Source organism: Argiope bruennichi, chromosome 6, assembly GCF_947563725.1.
Source record: "Argiope bruennichi chromosome 6, qqArgBrue1.1, whole genome shotgun sequence".
NCBI lineage: Eukaryota > Metazoa > Arthropoda > Arachnida > Araneae > Araneidae > Argiope > Argiope bruennichi.
In genome coordinates this window covers 89,952,878-89,974,827 of record NC_079156.1, presented here as the reverse complement: position 1 = coordinate 89,974,827, position 21,950 = coordinate 89,952,878, and the positions used below count along the sequence as shown (strand labels likewise).

The following is a 21,950-nucleotide window of genomic DNA, read 5'->3' as shown; positions in this document are numbered from 1 at the left end:
TTTTTTTTTCATTTTTCTTTTCTCGAAATGTATAAAAGAAAAGATATCTGAGTTATAATGAAATTAAAATTGAAATTTGTAATTAGAAAAAACAAACAAACAAAAAAAGGATGTCTGTTATAGCATTGTAAAAAGAATCACTATATATATGGTTGATACGAGGAAATGTTAAATTGTATGAAGCTTGTCAAATGAATTAAAAATTGATTCTTCCAATGAATTGAGAACTGTATTTCAAAAAGTATGTAACATCAAATTGAGTAAATAAACTTATATTTAGAAAGTTCATGAATTAAAGAAAACAAACTTTATTTGACACCGCTTTAAAAATGAGAAAAGATAGTTATTAAATAATTTGATGAAATCGTCAAATTAGTTTGATTTTCACTACAACACTGAAAACACAACACAACACTATTGTTGCAAATCATTAAAAAGTAGTCATAAAATACAGAAATAAATTGTATGAGTGAAATTGATATTACTTAAAAGATGATTTGGATTTTGAATTTTAAAATAATCCTAAAATAATTTTTATGCAAAAAATATTTTCGGAAGGCTATCGAATTTTTTTTTTTTTTTTTTTTTTTTTTGAATAATTACAAATAGATATACCGGAGCTCGACAAGGAATGATTGACAGTTCACTACTTTTCCATCTCTAGCCATGAATTTTAAAATCTCAAATAATTTATATTAAACTACTTTTTGTATTGCTTATATGCGAGCGCCATTTTTTTTAGACGTGACATTTCTTTTTATATTATTGGAATGTATATTTTATTGCTTTGATTTATTAATTAACTTTTTCAAATTTTTTTTGTATGTATTCTTTAAAGATGCATGCTCTAAGTGTTGAGTTTTATTCCTCTAAGATATTCATGACCTGAAAATGTCTTTCAGATTTCCCCAAGGTTAATTACTTATATTTGTATATACATAATTGATGAAAAACATTAAAATTATTCCATAATGGAATTTTCCGATTTTTATTAACAGAAACATACGTAAATAAACAAAACTTTATTTCTCAACACTTTATTACATTTCTCATTGGAATGATAAAATAAATTCTAATACACTAGTATCTCTCTACTGAGCACATAACAATTGCTACAGTTAAACTGCAGTTATAGATTCTAAAGAAGTCAAACTGCTGATATGGCAACCATAGAATTTTACATTGAAACAATTTTTTGGTAGCATAGTGAGAGCTACATTCAATTTTTTAAAACAATCAATCAATAAAAATGTACAACTTCGAAAGGCACGAGCAAAATATTTACAGCAGAAAAAAAAAAAAAAAAAGAAAACGTAAGGCAAAGTATGTACACTACACAAAAAGAAAAACACTCTTATTTAGTACAACGAGGACGGTGTTTGCATACGTTAGATGCTTAGATCTAATATGCGGCTAGGAACAATCTCGCAGAGATCTAAATTGTAATATCTTGCAATCAAAATGCGCTTGGAATGAAATCGCGAGCTTTGCACTTTATGTAGAAGTTCAAATAAATTTTATATTAGATAAAATAAATCTCCAGCATGTAAATATTAAATTATATATATAGAAAAATTTTAAAAATGAATATTTGCAAGTCATCATCGATTTTGATTACATTTGATTTAGTTATTTAATTCCAGAAATTGTGAAACAATTTTCAGCATAAATTCACATTACATATACGTTATTTATAATTTACACAAAAATCAATAAAGGATACATTTTTCTGAAATTATTGTTACTTAATGGCATTTTTAACTTTCTAACTTCATAATTTTTTTAAATGCCATCTGCCAAAAAATCAATTCTTATACATAAAAATGTTTTGAAAAAATGTTGATGTGGAATGTAATTTTAAAAATATAATTTTACAATAATTTCAAGTAGCCTTAAAATTCACAAGAAAAATAAATATATCAAACAGAACATTCTTAATTAAATATTAATAAATATTAAGATTTTTTTTAAAAAAATTAAGTATTTCATACGCTGTTTATGAAGATAATCGTGGCATTTCAATACCATTCTTTACTTCATAAAGAATTCGCATCATAATTTTTTCGAATTTATAAAACGATTCTTATTCAAAGAATTTTCGTTACATAGTTTGAATTTTCAGAATTTATTTTCCTCGAATTGGAAGAATTAAAGAAAAATCACTATAAATTGTTTTCAGAAATCATTATTAGAGATTCACTCAATCTTTTATAAAATCGTTTGCTTTGTATTTTTAATTACTGACTCTTGGCAACAATTTTTAATATTCTTCAAATGTAGAATAAAATTTTAAAACAGCATTATTTGCTAGTTCAAAAGATTTCTATGGAATAATTGATGAATATGAAATGCTTTTAGATGTCTTTCTAATGATATCAGGTAATCGCTATCCCTGGTTTTATGGCTGAATTAAAAGGTAAAATTTATTAATTAAATTCGTTATTATCGCATTATTATATAATATTAAATAAATATTCCATTAGTTTCGAAAAAATGTGGATTTTTTAATATAATATTTATTCAATACTATATAATCTTGAATAAATATTCCATTAGTTCCGAAAAAATGTGGAGTTTTTTTATTGTAATCGATAAAGATTCTGGTATTACATTTGATAAAATTTTTTAAAACATTGTGATTTTTGAAATTCTTTAATGTTTTTCGTTTTTAAGAATACTCAGAGAATCTTCTAACTACAAAATAATATTATAAATGCCTTTAATAAAATTAGAAAATAAATGCCTTTTGATAAAGAATACTTTTTATTAGTAGAAAAGATTAAACAATGTTTATAATTTTAGAATAAATCACGATATAGTATTATAAATAAAAAAAATTAATCATATTTTCACCTTCATGGATCATACTGCTTAACTTTCCTTATTTAATTAAGAATGCAGTTAAAGCAAATAATATGCTTTCTTATTATTCTGAATTTCAAAGAACAGCTATTATACCAAGAACTCTAAATATCTATTATGTTATACACAGCTTTTCATGTTGAGTTTAAGAGCGAGCTAATAATTTATTTCAAGTTTTGATAATTTTTAATATAATTAAATTTTAAATAAATAAATAATAAAAAATTTAAAAGTAATTGATTAAAACGTTTCGTATTGATTGTAAAAATTCGTATCGGAAAAAAAAATGTAATAACATTTTTCACCCCGTAATGCTGCAGAAACTTTCAATAGATATATAAATTTCCACATACATCAAATGCAAACTTCAGACAGAAATTCTTTCATAAAAACAGCTGTCAACACTACACAAAAATATTTCAAACATCTTAAAACACAGAGGTATATATATATATATATATATATATAAAATATAGTGGCTCAAACAATTAAGAATACACCTTACTTTTACGTGATGAATCCGACTTGCGACATAAATATCACATTAAGTGAAATCACAGTGAAAACATGTTTTTATTTTTACACATAAAAAATGGTTTAATTTAAAGTAAAAACAAAGAACAATCAACGAAAAATTTCTAATTTGAAAAGTTCCAGAAGCATTTAAATAAACATATGCAAATTTTTATCTCAAAAAATTGAGAATACACCAATGAAATTTTTGTAATATCTCGCATAGAAAGAAAGTATTAGTATTTAGTTGAATGTTTTTCGCTTTTATAATGCCTCTAAACGTCGTGGTACCGATTCGACCACTTTTTTGTGGTATCTGAAGATTTTTTATCCTATTCTTCTTGCAACGCTCGTTTTAAATGGGTTCTGTTTCTAATTTTGTGTTCTTAGACCATTGTTTCGAGTGTGGTCCATAGGTATTCAATGACATTGATATTGGCGGAATGTGGTAATGTGTGTAATTGCTGTTTACAATGAAAAAGACACCCCATTTTGTCGTCACGTGCATTCTGCTTGGGGTCGTTGTCCTGCTGGAAAATGAAAGCTCCATTTAAACCAAAATTTTTAGCACTTTCCTTTATATTGCTGCCAAGTAAATTTGGTTTATAATGCCATCTATAAGAACTAAATTTTCGACCCCGGCTGAAGCCATACAACCATAAATCATGACGGAGCCACCACCATGTTTAACTATAGGAGATAAATTTTTAGGATCCAAAACAGTATTAGGCTTTCTCCATATGGTGCGACGGCTGTCACCGACAAAAATGTTGAATTTTCTTTCATCACTAAATATAGCTTACTTCCAAAAGTTATTGGTCTTCAATTGATGAGTTTTTGCAAAGTTCAAACGCTTTTTTTGAATTTGCAAGATGATAAACGGTTTTTCTCTAACAATTCGACTTTTATATCCAGCTTCGCTAATTATATTTCGCATAGTTTCAGCTTTCACACTTCCTCCTATGATTTGAAAAATTTCAGCTTCAAGTTGGATGAACCCTATGATCGCAGCAATTTAAAGGGAAGTGGTAAAAATTTGGGTTTATATGGAAATTTCATTTTTTTTTCAGGACAACGACCCCAAACACATTGCATATAACATGTGTTTGGGATCGTCTTTTGCATTGTAAACAGCAGTTACACACATCGCTACAGTAGCCCGACATCAATGCCATTGAATATCTGTTGACCACATTCGAAACAGCGGTCCAAAAACAAAAAAAATTAGAAACAAAATCCATTTAAAACAAGTAAAATATCTTCAGATACCACCAAAAATTGGTCGAATCAGTACCACGACGTTTAGAGGCCATTATAAAATCAAAAAGACATTCAACTAAATACTGACATTTTCTTTCTATGCGAGATATTACAAAAATTTCATTGGTGTATTCTCAATTTTTTTGAAGCAAAAATCTCCGTATGTTTATTTAAAATACTGCTGAAACATATCAATTTTGAAGTTTTTCATTGATTGTTCTTTATTTTTACTTTAAATTAAACAAAAAATAAAAACTTGTTTGTAAAAATAAAACTTGTTTGCATTTCTCGGCAATGTGTTATGTATGATGAAAGTCAGTTTTATCAAGTAAAAGTAAGGTGCATTCTCAATTGTTTGAGCCACTGTATATTCTTTCACATAAATTCTCTCTCACGCATTTAAACATTTAAAAGAGAACATTATTTTTAAATAGACAAATAATGCACTAAAAGCACTGTAACGTATTTTAGTGCCCACATTTTAAATTCTTACATATCACAATAAAGAGTATTTACTTCGTTAATACCTCAGTATTTCATTTAAACGAAAAGAATAAATAAAAAATACTTCTTTCAGCATTTTATGAGAATGTTTCAAGTTCTGCCTTATTCAAGTAGCATAGACTGTGCTATACAGAAATAAGATTTTAATATAGCACCTGAAGTGGGATTTATCAAATTTGTTCCCTTCGTTCAGAAAATATTATGAAATATAGCTATTATTAATTTTTATTTTACTTACAAGATATTCAAAAGGGTGATAAATTAAAAATATGTATTGCTAAAGTCTGTAAAATAAAGATGTACCATAAATTTTTGAAAATGGGCATCTCAACTGAAACTCATATTTTGAAATGGTTTCATTTATGAAGTAATTTGTGCATTAGAAATTTTCGGAAATTGTTAAAGGAAAGCTCGATTCTTTCATGTTAAAATCACACTTTCAATAAGTTCTTTTACTTAGTAAGCTCTTTCTTTGGTATAGAGTCCAATCAAATTTGGATTAAATTTTTATTCCGAATGTGTCCTTTTTAATTAATTTTTTTAAAATTGAAATATTTTTCCAGCATTGTGCTTTTAATTTCTTTATATTTCATATATTTTAAATGCAATTCAAAGCTTTCTCAAAGATAATTTTATAGCAACTACCTAACTATTTCAAACTCTTAGCAATATACATTTAAAGATATTACTGAAGTTTATTGGAAAAATGAATAATAAGATAAATTAAAACTATATTTGAAAAAACTTTTATAAATGCGTCCTATGATTTTATTCTTTACATTTACTGAAATAAAAAGAGCATCTTGATGCAACAAAATCATTATTAACATATTGCTTTCTAAAGATCTTCATAAATTCACTATCAATCAACTACTAGTTTCAAATTTCTAACGTAGTTCTTTCTTTTAGTTGGTATCCCCATTTTACTAAAATTTCTGCGCTAACTAAAAGAATAGATATATTTATCAACAAAATTATAAAAATCGTATATTCTACAGTAACATTTGGTATTACTGCATTAAAGAAAATTTTCTTTTATTTACATAACAGGAAAGGAGCTGTGTCAGCTATGAAATGATGTTCCAGTTCTGCTTTTAGAACATTTTCAGAAACTTCACTTTTGCTCTTAAAAAGCAGTGTCTTTGACGACGTATGATTTTTTTTAAAGCATCATATTCACTGCGGTTGACTTAGCCAGAACTCTTGTTCTAAGAGTCATTTATTTGACAACGACTACAAAAATTAAAGTCTGGTGGCTTGATTTCCCATATCATCTTCATCCTTCAAGTCACCTCGCAGAACTTTGCTCCTTTGACTGGTGCCATTAGCTTTAATCTCTATCACCACGTCTTTGGTACTGTTAGAGTCAATATCTATTCTTGTGGATTTGAGATTGGACGCTGATGTGGGATTATCCTCCTTGATTTCAATACCGTTAGTGCCAATGGTAACAGAGCCCTGGCTGTTCCGCCTTGCTGTTGAGGCATCAGGCAGTTTTGCTTCTGCTTGATTGAAAATCTCGAAGACCGATGGAGCACTTACTCGTTTCGAGGAGGCACCTAAGCGGCTTAACAGAGTATTAGTAGGGGATTCGAAGATGTGATATTCACAATTCTCTACCCAGGCTGGAAATTCTTGTTGGCGGTGCACAAAGGTATTTGAATCTGGAGATCCTCCAACTCCAGTCTCAACGTCACGTTTCCATGGTAAAGTGAGTTCGGTAAGCGTTTTCGTAGGTATCGAGCGTAAAGAATCGTCATTGTCGGATTCTGACGTTCCATCTATGGAAACAAAAGAAAAAGAAAAAAGAAAATAAATATAATTATTGTGATGCGATACAAGCTTTCGGCAAGATATAATTTTTGGATATAATAAGTTTTTAAGCAAAATTATCATTAAAAAGATAAATTGTCATCACATAATTATAAAACTTCCATTGAAATATAATTAGACAGGTTTTATTAGTATATTTGGTTATAATATATCCTTTCTATTTCATACTCTTGAAAATATCATGTGTTAATCAAGAACTCGACCATATTTCAGGTTACAAATTTGGAAACTCTATTTTACTGACTAACCGCCTTTGGCGGCCAGTTGATTAACCGAGGATATTGATTATATTTCATGTTAATTAAATCATTTAGATATACCTTTTTATCCATGACTATTGCCAGACATTAATGCCATGCTAATTCGATTGACTTATATCTGTTCTTTGTGTACATAAACTTTTCTAATCAAGAGCAGTTCCAAAAACGTAAATGCGTGATTCAAATATTTTCTAAATTTTGCAATAATATAACTACTTTTATATTTGCTATATATAAATTACAATTAAACAAAGAATCTTTCTTCTTTAGCTTTCAAAAATGGAAGAAAATCACAGGATTAAATATTTGATGATATAATGAAAGTAGGTTGGGTTTCAGGACAATAATGTAATCTATTATTAGAAATTAGGCAAAAAATATTTAAAAAAAATCGCCCAAATTCAGAAAAAATTTGCACGATTATTAAATTGCTATCATTGAAAAAATAATGCTTTGAATTTTAGGAGACGTAAAAATTATTTCTGCATTTCAATATTTTTGGAGGTTATCATGGAAAAAAGAAAATTCCAGTTTAATTTTTAATTCATTAAAATTAAAATATATATATATATATATGCAGCTGTAGATTCCGCAAATGATCTAACCAGTCGAGCGCCAACGCACGGACGCACGCACACATCTTTATTTATTATGGGTAGAGATTAAAATTTCTTTCTTTTTTCTGGCAGTTAGAAATTAAAATTTTGCGAATTATTGTTAAATATCATTATTATTCGAAAAAAATTTGCAGGTTAGATCACTGGAAGTATTGAAGTATTAATATTATTTATTATAGATTTTAAATTCATTAAAATTCCTTACAAAGTAAACTGAATAAGGATTTTCTTTTTTTAACAGACAAACTATTTTTATATTACATAGTGACATTTTTCTGTATTTAAAATAATAACTGTAGAGAAGGCAGGCAGAATAAGATTAATTATTTTTACTAAATATCTTTACATGATTATGTTCATAAGTTGAATTTTATGAATTGTGAACAAGTTACATGGATGAGGAAAAAAAAAAAAAAAAAAAAAAATCGCACAACGAATTTTATAAAGCAAACCGGTTATTTTAGAGCTATCATATTTGGTAAGTAGTTACTGGTTGAATAGTAGGTACTTCCTAATAAAGGGTTCTTCAATGTTTTGATTACATTTTTTAGTTAAAAATTGAACAAAAATGTTGGCGATTTTTACACAATAATTTCGGAGTATATTATTGCCCAAAACTTATTTTTATACTGACTTAAAGCTTAAAAAATAAAATTCGAATGTTTCTTCTTTCAATAATAAAATTTTATTTCTTAAAATTCCTTTTTTTAATTTTAATAAATTTTTAAGTATATTTTACAATAATATTTTTCACGGCTTTAATAACTGCATTTATGCACATATGCGTTCCGATAATATTATATCGATTTTTCGTGTGCACATTATAGCTGTTACATAATTAAAAAATATTTTAAAAATTACAAATACGACGTATCAAACCAAAAACATTATCAAGCTATGATGTTTCGGACTAGAAATTCGAATTTTCTTTCTTACTTTATTTTTTGGACAATCAAAAGAGTCAGAAATTTCCAACAAAAGAATGTTGATAACTTTTTTTTTTATAAAATCAAAATTAAGTAAGTTAGAACTCTTCAAAGATGTTACAGTTTTGTCAATAAGATAGAGTTTTAGCTAAATGACAAACTTCTTTTTTGTAGAGGTATATAAATAGCATAACGAATTTAGGCAGCATATTTTACGAATTCACTTAAAAATGTCTTTCTTTATTGTTATTAGAATTTTTTAAAAAGCTGTGAAAATTCGAAATATATAAACAAAGAAAGAGGAAAGAGATGGAAAAAGCAATCAACAATTTTCTCTACTCAATAGTGTAAGAAGGTATAATATATGTAATAGAACAGAGCAAAAAAAAAAAAAAAAAAAAAAAAAAAAAGAAAGAAAAAGAAAAAGAAAAAAAGAATATAAAATTTTAAAGAATTTGTTCTTACATGCTAATCAAAAACTATTGAAAAAAAATTATATGAAATTTTAATTCAAAACTAAGAATTTTGGGGAGAAAATGACAAAATAAATAAATAAACAGGATTTGCATTTACGCTAAAATAAATCATTTTACGTTGTTTAGTTTCTAGTAGCGTAATGCATCATTTCATTGATCTGATTCCAGGAAAAGTATACGTAAAAATTATGCACTACATTTTGAGTTTGCGCTTTCTTTTTGAATTGAGTACATTATTTTGTATCTCTTTATTAATTTTATAATTTTTTTTATGAAATGACATAGAATGTACCAGCAGAAGGTGATTAACATTCAAGTTCCTTTCACCTTCTATCTAATAAATTAGTATGTGTTAAATTACATTTATTTAAGTAAAGATGTTATTCTAAATTCAGATGTTTTTTAAGTCAAATGTTTACGACGTGTAATTTCAAAGCAAAATTAGTTGTATATAATCATCTCTGTTTCTTTATCGCGCATTTTTTAAGTCAAATGTTTGCGACGTGTAATTTCAAAGCAAATTTAGTCGAATATAATCATCTCTGTTTCTTTATCGCGCATTTTTTTCTGCATTCTCAATGATTAGAATACCAGATAGGAAATTAAAAAAAATTAAAAAAATCAGAGATTTATTTTGTCGAATTAAAGTAACAGTCTCTTTTATCAAACTTTTCATTTTCGAGAAAGCGACAGCTTACATTTATCCAATGCAGATCATGACATTAAGTTTTTTTTTATAAGAACCTTAAAGATCTTACAGACTTCGGATTTTATATTCTTGGTTTCAGTTCTTCCTTGTAATCTGCTCTTTTATGAGTTCTCTTGCATCCTCCAGCAAAAGAATCAAAACATTCTCTGTGTGATAAAAAGGCGCATTTCATTTGCTCACAGGACTGATGAATCTTTAATATTGTTTAGGTAATTTCAAGTAATTCGAGTAATCTTCAAAACATGTTTAAGATCTTATTTTACAAATTGATGATGTCTATTAAGATCTAATCAGAGAGGAATATATGTCGTCACAACTATTAATTTTGAAAATAAATAACCGCAAGCCTTGATTTGCACGAATCAATCGTCGGGAGTGAACTGAGAATTCAAGATATTTTATAGTTGTATCTGGAATAAACAGATTTGTCTGGATTGTTTTGATAGATGTTTGGAAGATATTATAAAATCAATATTGTCCAGTACATTTTATTTAACTCAATTGATTCAGAATTTATAAGAGATACTTTCTCTCAATTATACAGTTATTTGTCCAATTTCAAGAAATCGCTTCGTTCAAGTATTTACATAAATGTTTCAATATATGAGTAGCTGGTTGAAGTGTAGCAAATAATTGCACTACTGCTATGGGTTCTGATTAGTAATCTCTACGTCATGTATAACGCTATTTTTCCACTCTGTTTCTTGTTGTGCAATCGCAATCAGTTGTTTTAGTTCATCAATGTCAATATCATTGTCATCTTGTTACTTCTTTGCACTTGGCTGTTTCACGATAGATCTCACTCGTCAATCATACGTGGCCATCATTTCGTCCAATAAATTCATGGGTCATGTTAATGAGCTCCTTTCTTCTACTCTTAGATAAATTGTAATACTTCTTTTTTTTTAAAGATAGTATTCTTTTTCAGCCATCAAAGCCTATTATCTTTTTTACTATGAACCATTTCATATCTAGTTCTATATCCTGCTGCTTAATAAAATACTGCAGCAGGAAGAGAGAGACTTTAGAGGAAGAAAAAATACCCGATTTTCCAAAAAAAGTTCAAATGTTTTAGATCTGATGAGCAAATTCAAAATCTAACGCCTAGTTTTTAAATAAAACTTTTATGTCTTCAGGCAACTAACTCAAAGTACTTCGAAGTTTTGGAAGCCAAAAATCATATACAATATAATTTTGGTTTAAAGATAAATTTTAGCGCTTTCCGTCATTTTTTTTACTAACTTTCCGTTTGTGCAAACTGAAGACTCGATATCATTTTTATCATCTTTTTTCCAGTTTATTAGCATGCAAAGACGGAATGTCTTGAGCTGCGTTAGAATTCGATATAATAATCGATTTTCCAGCTCCATTTTAAAATTAACTCATTGACCTTCAAAATGTGTTTGACATATATGTTGAAATGTTTTCTACTTTAAAAAAAGGGATCGATGTTTTCTACGATGCACGACTAAGTTATTAATTTGATATTCTTTCATAATAGTTATATAACATACCGTGAAATAGTTTCTATATTAAATTATTTCCCATGAAATGTTAAATTAAAATCATATATTTATTATAGAGAGAAATTTCTATTATTAAATAAAGTATTCCATTACCTTTGGCATCTGTGTTTTGGTTAGGCGACGGGGTGCGTGCCCCGTGGACTGTGAAGACAATTCCATCATCATCCTGAGCAGATGATACGTCCAAGAGGGAACTATAGGCTGAGAGGGGTTCATCTTTGGCTGCTCCTGTCTGCGTGGGCATGGGCATAGGGTTATCCGAATCTGAAGGATCATCATCGGCCACACTGAAGCGGAGCTTGGGCGGTGGAGGTTGTTGTTCTGTAAAAAAATAGTTATTTACTGAAATTTTTAGCTTTAATTTAATCACTTTATATTTAAAACGAGATCACATATTATAAACACTGTATTACGTTTAATCTATTAATTTACATCGAATATTTATAGAATGCACTTATTCATGCTATTTATACTACTATTAAAACTTGATGTTAAAGATTCTGGATGTTCAAGAATACTGTGTCAACTATTTAAAATATTCGTTTTAATTTTAGTGGACATATTGTTGCGCCTGGAAAAAATTCCATTTTGAAAATTTTCTTTTTGTAATATGTGGGATTTCCCTTTTATCATTTTGAAAATGAATTCACATCGTACATAATTGCTCTTTCTATCTATTAATACAATAAAGAAGGAAACTTATAAATATGTCATAATTCTATGGTATTTCTGTTACTATTTCAATGAAGAAATAGATCAAATTTTCAAAACTGCTTTTTATCCTTTTTAAAAAGCTATGGCAGTTTACAGAGTAAATATTTTTCATCAATTAAGAACACGAAAATTACGAAAAGGTATCTATGTTTTTTGTGCCACTAGTTCTTTATGAATTGAAGAGAGTTTGATTCAAATTCTATTAAAAATGTGTATTATTTGAGTCAGTAGGTTAATAAACTTAACATTTGCAGCAAATGAATCGAGTAATTGGTTTTACCAAATGGGTAAATAGTGTTCAGGTCCTGGTATGTTTCAGAATATTAGTTTCAATTCCCAATTACATTTGTAGTGACATTGCAAATGTTAAGGCAAATGGCATCCGGGGCATAATTTTTCAGCCTCTTATTATATTTGACTTAAAAAATATAGAAAACGACATATACACCCTAAAATTTTGTTTTCATGCTCCCGCTAAGACATCAATTTATCATGGCCTCCCCTACAATGCTACACCATTATAATCATTACATTGCTCGAGTAAATTCCATTTTTCTAAAGAAATGCACCAAGTATAGGGAAAAAGAATGTATTAAAGGCTACTCACTCTTTTTGCCTGTGATAAGGCCTTTAGTGTTGTTACCATCTGAAAATGCAGAGCTTGTGCTTCTTTCTGAGTGTTCCGAATTGTTCTCCGCGTGATTGTTTGGGGTTCTCTTACCATCCTTAGAACTTGGACTTGCAGCGCTATTTGCGTAGCTTAAATTGTTCAGCCTTCTTGGTTGCATCCGATCATTCATCATATGTCGTGTTTGAAGCCGTGATCGTGAGTCTTCAGCTGCGTGTCTACTGCTTTGATCATATGGGCCGCCGTCGCGTCCCATGTATCTCTGTTAGGGAAGATCGTAATTCAGAAGAAAGCAAAAGAAACTCTTAAATTCTTCATCAAATAGATCCATTAAAATTTTTTTTTTCAGATTCAAACTTCTAATGAAATTTCAGCACTTTCATTCAATACTTTAATAAAGTTTCATTGACATCGTTATACGTATAGACATAAATTAACGAAAAAAAAAACTATTTTATTAGAAAATAATATGAAAAGAAATATTTAAATTTACAAAGTCATTTATAATTAAATGTTTGGAAATTTTCTAGATTTTGTCCTTCAGCAATGGAAACAGATATGGCTCATTTTATTTGGCAAAAAAATTTGACTCGAAAATATAATCCCTTTTTTAAATGTGTAGTTACAGCAATTTAACATAAAGGGGAGAGTAGATTAAAATGAGATGTACAGGTTGGAGAAGATATAGTGCTAGAGACTTTCTATGATAGAGCTCTGAAAGTACTAATGCATGTAAATTTGAGAAAATCAGATCGACAAAGTGGTATTTATTTGAGCATTTTAACTAAACTAATATAAAGCCTTTTCAGATGTCTTATTAGTAGAATAAAAAATATTTTTTTGCGATAAGCATCTAAGAGAATTAATATTTTATTGAAGCTTTAGAGATTTGAATTAATTAAATTTAAAGATTGAATTTAAAAGCGTTTTCTTAAAAACGAGAAAAATATCATCTGTTTGAACGAAATAATTTCCTGACAATATATTAAGAAGAATATAAATTAGATTATATTCTCTATAATATTCTGTTCCTCAAATATTTTTTAAATTACACAAGCTCTTCAAAACTGTAATTCTTAAATTTTTCTTCATGTTTATATTATTACTTGACGAACTTAAATTTTTAGGTTAATATTAATTTATATCAGAGTATTTTGAGAGTCCATTATTTCTAAGTGTATAAATATTAATATCATACAGATTATTTTGAGGTATAATGTATAAAATATAGAAATGCTTATTTTATGAATTTAACTTCAATTTATTAATTCTTAAAAATAAAATTATGTTGACAAAGAAATTCTTACAAATACATTTGTAAGTGCAATAGTAAAAAATGTTGATAATATTGAGTTTATCTGATATCGTACCCTTCTTGTAGGCTTGAACATAGCATCTGATAATATGTGATGGAGTTGTGCGTCTGCCAAATCTTTGTGGCTGGGGGAGTATTCCAAAGTGGCAATATCCACATTCAAGAAGCTGGAGTTGTTCCTTGGAATATCAGCAGTCAAGAAGTTTCCTTTCTCGTCGGACGGACTAACATGAAATAAGTAATGGGTGAATATGATCAATCGCATTACAAGCTAATATACAGTTTATATGTTTTCAAACAGTTTATCTGTAGGCGAAAAATCTACAATTTTATTGCCAAATTAATTTTCTTGCAGTGAGAAAAAAAAATCCATTCACAATAGAATAGATTACAAATGTGTTTTTTTTCCATACTTGCTATCTATGTACAGTAGAGCTTTAGTTTTCCGGATGAATTGAGACTAAAAAAGATCCAGATTCCGTTATTCATTTAATAACTAATAGAAAAAAATATAAATTCTCTTAAAAAAACTTATATAAAGTTTGTTTGTAATGTAATAAGCCACAAAAACAGTGTTGTTTACTTTTTCGCATACTTATTACTGCATTAAAGTTTTAGTGCTTGAATATACAATTTTTCTTAACTTTCTTTACTCATTTTACTCGGGAAAATTTTCGTTGTGGATTTCAATGTATCTTTTTCAAAGCAACTCAGATAACTGTCGATCCGGATTATTGGAATTCTGTTCTACTGTACCTCAACTGATAACAATTAAAAAAATGTATTGGTTTTGAGCAAAATATTTTTATTTCATACGATATCTCTATTATTTAAAATTAAAATGTTAATTTAATATATACACATAATACAGAATACGAATGTTTATTGAGAAAAACATTATAACTTGTTATTGAAGTTTCTATTAAAGTAAGTTTTATATTCAATCCAACGATGATTAGATAGAAAAAATGTTCTCTAAATATTATTATATTTTAATAAGAGTAGAATTGCATTTTTTTTTTCTTTTTCTAATATTAAGAAGTTTTTGAAAATGTTCTCATCATTTCTTCAATATTATGAGCAATTTGATGCTTACTGAATACATAACATGGAATATGCATTTCTGTTTTGGAATTTTGTTTCAAAAGTCTTTATTGATCTAGTACAAATTGTCACAAATAATTTTCAAATTTAGTTTATATTTATAAATTACTGTTTTAACCCAAAGCATCTACTTTCAAATAAAGTTTTAGAGAAATGCAAATAAACAGGTCATCAAAACAAATTCAGCCTTCATTTCAAGTAAATCGCGTTGTGAAGAATATCAACTTTATTCTAGGTAACGAAGTATGAGGAATGAAGTATTTCAAACCAAATGCAAATAATTTTGAGAACCATACCCAAAATAGTGTGTAAATATTCAAAATGAATATCAGTGAAAAATAATTATTCTTTTTTTCCCCTTTTATTTTCAAAAAATTGATCTCAAAATTTACTTGTAGAGAACTGTAGTGGGCTGGTATTGTAGAGTACTAGTGGATGCAAAGAAAAATTATCTACCTTTTGTCCATATTTAGTTGCGTATAGGTTCTGAAAATGGAGGAAAGAGACGTTCCTAATCCATTAGCTGCAACTGGTACAAGGTTGGAGTTGGACTTCACAAGATTCATGGCGTCCGCAACGTTTAGTTTCGAATAGGTTTCAAATATCTTGGGTTCGGCATTTTGATGTTCTCTCGTCAAGACTGGTCGTAGATATTTATTGTTATAATATTTGAACCTGATGAAACAAAAATCAAAATGACATTTAGAACTGGATTTAAATATACATCATAATTATGTATGTTTTATGGATAAAGAAATATCATTTCCTTTAAATACTGTTTTTCATCTCAATTAATATGAAGTCTTCATTTCATTGAAATGCAGTTTTATTTCCATTGAAATTCCATCTGGTTAATACAGAGCTTTTTATTAAAAAATAAACGAAGTAGATTTATTATTGGATTCATATACATAAAATTTTAGATATTTACAAATGAGCTTCATGTAAAAAAAAGTAATTTAGATATGCAAATAAATTAACAACTTTGTTACTTATTTGCTGCCAAGTAGAACTGGTTTATACTGGCTTAAATCAATCCAGATCCTTTAATTTTTACCCTTAAATATTACACTGGAAGCTAGGATTTGAATAAAATAGTTTTAATTTTAAATCTTTCTATTTAAAAAGTAAAATAGTTATACGCAAAAAAAAAAAAAAAAATTGTGAAGCATTTTTTTCAAAGAATGTTTTATATATATATATATATATATATATATATATATATATATATATATATATATATATATATATATATATATATATATATATATATATATGCGCTGAATTGACAGCTTATACTTTTAAATCAATATTTATTTAGGATATTACATTTTTAAGGACGAAGTTTGTACTAAATTATTAAACAAGAAGTAAAATGATTTAATAATTAAGTCCGTCCATTATGCCTTAATGATAAAGTATCGTTTCCTGAGCCGGAAGACTCAACGGGTTTTTTCTCTAACCTCCTGTTTGTCACAACTTGACCAGATGTGGCCCTTGTGCCATTGCACCTGAAATAATAACAGCAACTGAGCCAGAAGGATCCGGGTTCGAAATCCAATTCTAAGAAATATCCATCGTATATATGGGTCTAGTGCCCAAAAAAATCCGCTATCATAGGCCAAATGCCCTCCCGCTGGTGTTTTATTGAAATTTGGAGAGGGGCCGCTGCAGTCGCCTTTGTCATTCGATCGGGACTCACAATTAAAAGTTCTATTCCAAAATAGCCCCGGTGTCCTTGCATTGCTTCCAAATGAGTTATTAATATCTTAAAATTAATTATTAAATCTATAATGTAGTTAACAGCGTTTCATTTTTAATGTGAAGTCATGACGAAAACAGAAAAACAAAATGCTAATTTAATGCTATAAGAATACATTAAAAAAAGAAATTAAAAATGTATTAAACTGGCTATACTTCATAGAAAAAAATATTTCTTAACAGTAGGAAAAGCATGCGCATATATATGATGTATAGTGCGATGGGCATTTCTTTGATGGAGGCTTTTGAATTTTCACATTGCTACTAGTTTTAATAATAATTAAGTCTTAACCTGTTAAGCCTTGTTATTTTTCTAAAAGATTGATAATTTGAATTATCAATTCAAAAATTCAGGATAAAAACAACTATGAGATGTAGAAATCACAAAAACAATCTACAATCAAGGGAATGTTCGAGCGGAAACATTTCCTGTCAGAGAAATATGAAATGACGAAATATGAATGACGGGCGAAAATCTCTTTATTTGGGTATACATTACAGTTGGATAATACCAGCACAATTACTGTTTCAAACCAGCGGAAGTGATTTCCCCAAACATTTTTTAGCATATTCTCCAATATTGGTTTTATATAACACCAAAAAAATGTGTTTTAGGGATTCAGGGATGTCTGAAATGTTGAGATTCGACAAAATCTCGAGATCGAATTTTTAGACGATTGTAGTACTTTTTCTTTATTTTGTATCCAAGAATGTAAAAAATGTTCTAAATATTTGCCACTCACAACTGCGCACGCTTTATATGGATAGCGAATGGGTGCCGAATCCTTTTATAAATACTAAATATGCTGCGGCCATTTGCAAAGGGGATCTTGCAAGGAGATCATCTTATCAGCCATACCAGCATTCATATTGTTGCACGTTCTGCATGCTCAGTTAAAATGGTTTCTTATCCCTCCCTAATTTTTTAATGATCAATTTAGCATATGTATATTGATAACATATGCACTTGATAGATTAAAATTAAAATTATTATTTATGGTATAAGAATTCATATTTTCGATTGAATGAGATAATGATGAAAAGTAAAATAGCGTACTTGTCTCTCAAATGATAGTTCCCCATAGTTTGTCCAACTATGTCTTCAATGGCAGCCATTAAATGATCCATAGACTAAGAAATAAAAATATAAAAATTAAGCAACATATGAACAAAGAATTTTCGAGACAATGCTTTAGAAACCACCCTGGCATTGTGAACAATAGAGATATTAAATGTTCTTTGTAATTCATATATAATCATAAACCATAGTCATGAATTATAAATGACTACATTGCATCAGATTCCATTTACCGAAATCTTGATATATTAAGAAGCATCAGGTTTCATTTACCGAAAAACAAACTTATAATTTTGTGTATTCATATAATTTATTTGCAGATTATACAGAAATTGATCTTCCTTTTGTAAATTTTGACCTTCTTCTTTCCTTAAATTTCGCAAATTCGATATTATACAAACTTGCAATCAAAATAGCAAATCAATTTATAAAACATAAAATACATAAGAATTTCAAATGTTCATGGGATTTTAAACATGTAAACTGACTAGGCAATTAGAATATCTTAAAAAATGTAACTGAGAATTTTTTATATATTTATATCATTAAAGAAAAAGGAATAAATAGCTGAAATTGTTTTAAAAAAGTATGATAATGAAAAAAAATATTAAAAAAATAAAACACAGATAGTAAAATATTTTAGACTGATCCTGTAAAAGAAATGATAGTACTTTTTATCATTTCATTTTTAACGAATAAAAATAGAGTATTTTCACAACAGCAAAAAATATAAATTCCGAAATACATAGGAAAGTTAACTATCGATATTTCACTTTAAAAAAAGTAGATAATTACCCTCGTTATGATTCTTTCATTCATGGAAAGTTTTATTTTATTTGTTGTTGGCACATTCAGTATTCTAACCAGAGGTCCAATGGTCATACCCTAAAAAAAGTTTCCAGAATAAGAATGATTGATAAAATTTATATAATTTCTTTATTCATTTTCTAAAAATAAAATAAGTCTTTATTTTTCCTTAGAGATAAATTCGTTCAAATTCCTGAATAAGAAAAAAAGCTATTTAGTATTCTCAACACGTGGATGCTTTAATGACTCCCACATGAGGGTTCTAAAGCATTAATACAAATAAACAAATTCATTTAACCACAATATATAGGATTGTCACGAAGTCATTTTGAGGTGTCTGGAGCTCGATTGTAAAGAATCTGTTCCATCAAATGTAATCGAATTTAAATGTAATTGAATTTAAGCCATCTTTTTCGACCAATTATTCATTTTAATGATATTAAATCAGCCACTCAGTTAACTTTGACAATATCTTATAACAACAAAAGAAAGTATTTTTTTTAAAACTATGCTTGCACAATAAATATAGAGTGTTCTGATGCTTGCTGTGTTTGAAAATTGTCGAAATTGGTCCCGTTGTTGTTTATTAAATTTTAGGGGACTCTAGTTTTTATTAAATTTTATTTTGTGCTATCTCTCGAAATTGGAGGATAATGAAAGACAAGTAACAAATGATGACATATTTAGGAGTCTAATTTTTCATATGAAATAAAAATCAGAGAAATCGTTATAATGATTGGGACTTGGAAAATCTTTCAAGATTTTATTCCATAAATAATATATAAGGAGAAGAGTCCTAAGCTTCTTTATTTTTCAAAAAATAGAGCCTGGTGGAGAAATGATATATAAAAGGATCACTGATGACATATCAAGGGATCATAAGCTTTCATATGAAATAAAAATTAGGGAAATTGGATCAGTTTGGGGTTGAAAGACTTATTTTTGTCAATTATTTTAAATATGTAAATAAATAGAACAATTAATAAAATTTTCTTTCTTAAGAATTTATTTATTTAATTTTTTTGGGGAGAGGGCTATTATTTCCAACATTATTATTATTATCTAATTATTATATATTTTAAAGACAAAGAGGGGGAATATGTTAAATACGATTACGTAAAAGATAGAATCAGGAGAAAATTATTGTTATGCTATTAATCATTTAATTTCGGATTAAAAGACATGGATATAGGACATGCTTTCAAGTGCTTTTTCCTGCCTTCTGTAATAAGTATCAGCAATAACAAAATATAATTTACTGTCGAATTAATGATTTTCTACCATTCTTTTTACTAACTGCCCATTTATGTATACAATGCCATATTGCTGTTTGTATCGAAAATTAAAACTAATTTTCTTCGTTTCTGTGGAAAAATCAAAATTCTATGATTAGAATAATATTTAGAGCACATCTAGCTATATCTGGTTGAATTTTTTTTTCCGAATTCAAGCTCCAAGCATCTGACGTAATAATATGGCATTTCTCTTATTTCTAATCTGCTTTTTATAAATATGCTTAATTATGAGAAAAAATGCTATCACAATATTTTAAGATTATTTTATTTTGCCCACATTATAACTGCAGGAAATCGGTTTCAGTTTATATTTCTTCTATTTCTTAATAAATTCAGAAATACAGAATTCTTATATTTAAGAATTTATAGTAGTTTAAGAGCTGTAAACGAACAATACTTTTAATGCTGTCTTTTGCTTTATGGTACAAAACACACACACACACACACACACACACACACACACACACACACACACACACACACACACACACACACACACACACACACACACACACACACACACACACACATTATTCATAAATATATGAATTTACTATAGAATTTCATTGTAAAATGTTTTTATGTTTGTGCAAAACAATTAATAACATTTCGTGAAATATAAATTATTTCTTGCTGTACCAATTTTACCTTTGACAGAAGTCATTATATTTGAGAGTTATCTGATATTTCAGGTCATCTTTTTTTAATAATAAATTATCAGGATATTCTCCTCAAACCAAATACATAAATACATTTATAAATAAATCTTAACAATTTCATGAATAAATACATCATGATAAAACCATTGTTTCTGAATGATTAAGCTCTTCGTATTAACACACAAAGAAGATATGCCATACCAGTAATTGTAAAAAAAAAAAGAAAAAAAATCTTTTAGCTCAAACTGAAATTGAAGGAAGAGAGATCATACACAAGTAAGAAAAATTAAGAAATGTGTGCCATCTGCTATTCCGTATCTACTGATCTAAAATTGTTATAATTATAAAAAAAAATTATGTAAAGCCCAACTTTTGGGCATAGTAAGTCGTTGGAAATTCATCTTAATACCTATATCAATATAGAAAATTGTTAACTCTGAATAGTTTTATTTTGCAAAATTTTCTTTTTAAACTGTGGATTCTGTTAAAAGGATTGCGCAATTAAATACACGAAATAACATTTTAAATTATTTAAATATTAACTTAAACATAGTCTTTAACTACTACTTTTTAAAATTTTAAAAATACTTTGAATTTTAAAAAAATTAATAACTTACCAATACCAATGTTTAGTTTTCACAGTATTTTTTTTCCAAAATAAAATTACAGAGCTCTGACAAAATTTGTAAACTTGAGCTTGATTGATAATCTTATAAAGCAATTCAGTTTTATGAATTTCCTTTATTTATGACTTCTCAATTACCTGGATGAAAACTGTAAAAAAGACAAGAGCAATGATAGTTGTGACCATCATGTTCTTGGTAGGGATAATCCTGTCCGAGACTATGAGTACCAGGGCAAAGGCTACAGCTCCTCTCAAGCCACCGTAAGCAAGAATGAACTGTGCAACTTTATCAATACGATGCAGCCGGAATCTATTGGCGAGGGCTGTCAGGATAATAACACCTTAGAAGAAATAAGAGAAAAGCATTTATTCTCATTTGAAAACTGGAAAAAGAAATTAGTACATAAATATTTAATTTTGAGTAGTTCCAGAGTTAAAATTTTTCTGGATTTAGTTATTACTATCTTTTTATTTCTTT

General features: G+C 27.9%; 1 protein-coding gene across 3 annotated transcripts in view; it reads right to left on the bottom strand.

The window, feature by feature from the left end:
• Window positions 1-1,007: 1,007 nt before the first annotated feature.
• LOC129971123 (Na(+)/H(+) exchanger protein 2-like) overlaps window positions 1,008-21,950 on the bottom strand; it is a 170,061-nt gene continuing 149,118 nt past the window's right edge. For all 3 annotated transcript variants that reach the window (XM_056084615.1, XM_056084613.1, XM_056084614.1), the window contains exons 5-12: window positions 21,611-21,813; window positions 18,882-18,971; window positions 18,066-18,139; window positions 15,704-15,922; window positions 14,199-14,367; window positions 12,808-13,090; window positions 11,580-11,807; window positions 1,008-6,920 (exon numbers count right to left, since the gene is read on the bottom strand). In XM_056084615.1, coding sequence (XP_055940590.1) covers window positions 6,382-6,920; window positions 11,580-11,807; window positions 12,808-13,090; window positions 14,199-14,367; window positions 15,704-15,922; window positions 18,066-18,139; window positions 18,882-18,971; window positions 21,611-21,813 — 1,805 coding nt within the window. In that variant the 3' untranslated portion in view covers window positions 1,008-6,381. The remainder of the gene's footprint in view (window positions 6,921-11,579; window positions 11,808-12,807; window positions 13,091-14,198; window positions 14,368-15,703; window positions 15,923-18,065; window positions 18,140-18,881; window positions 18,972-21,610; window positions 21,814-21,950) is intronic.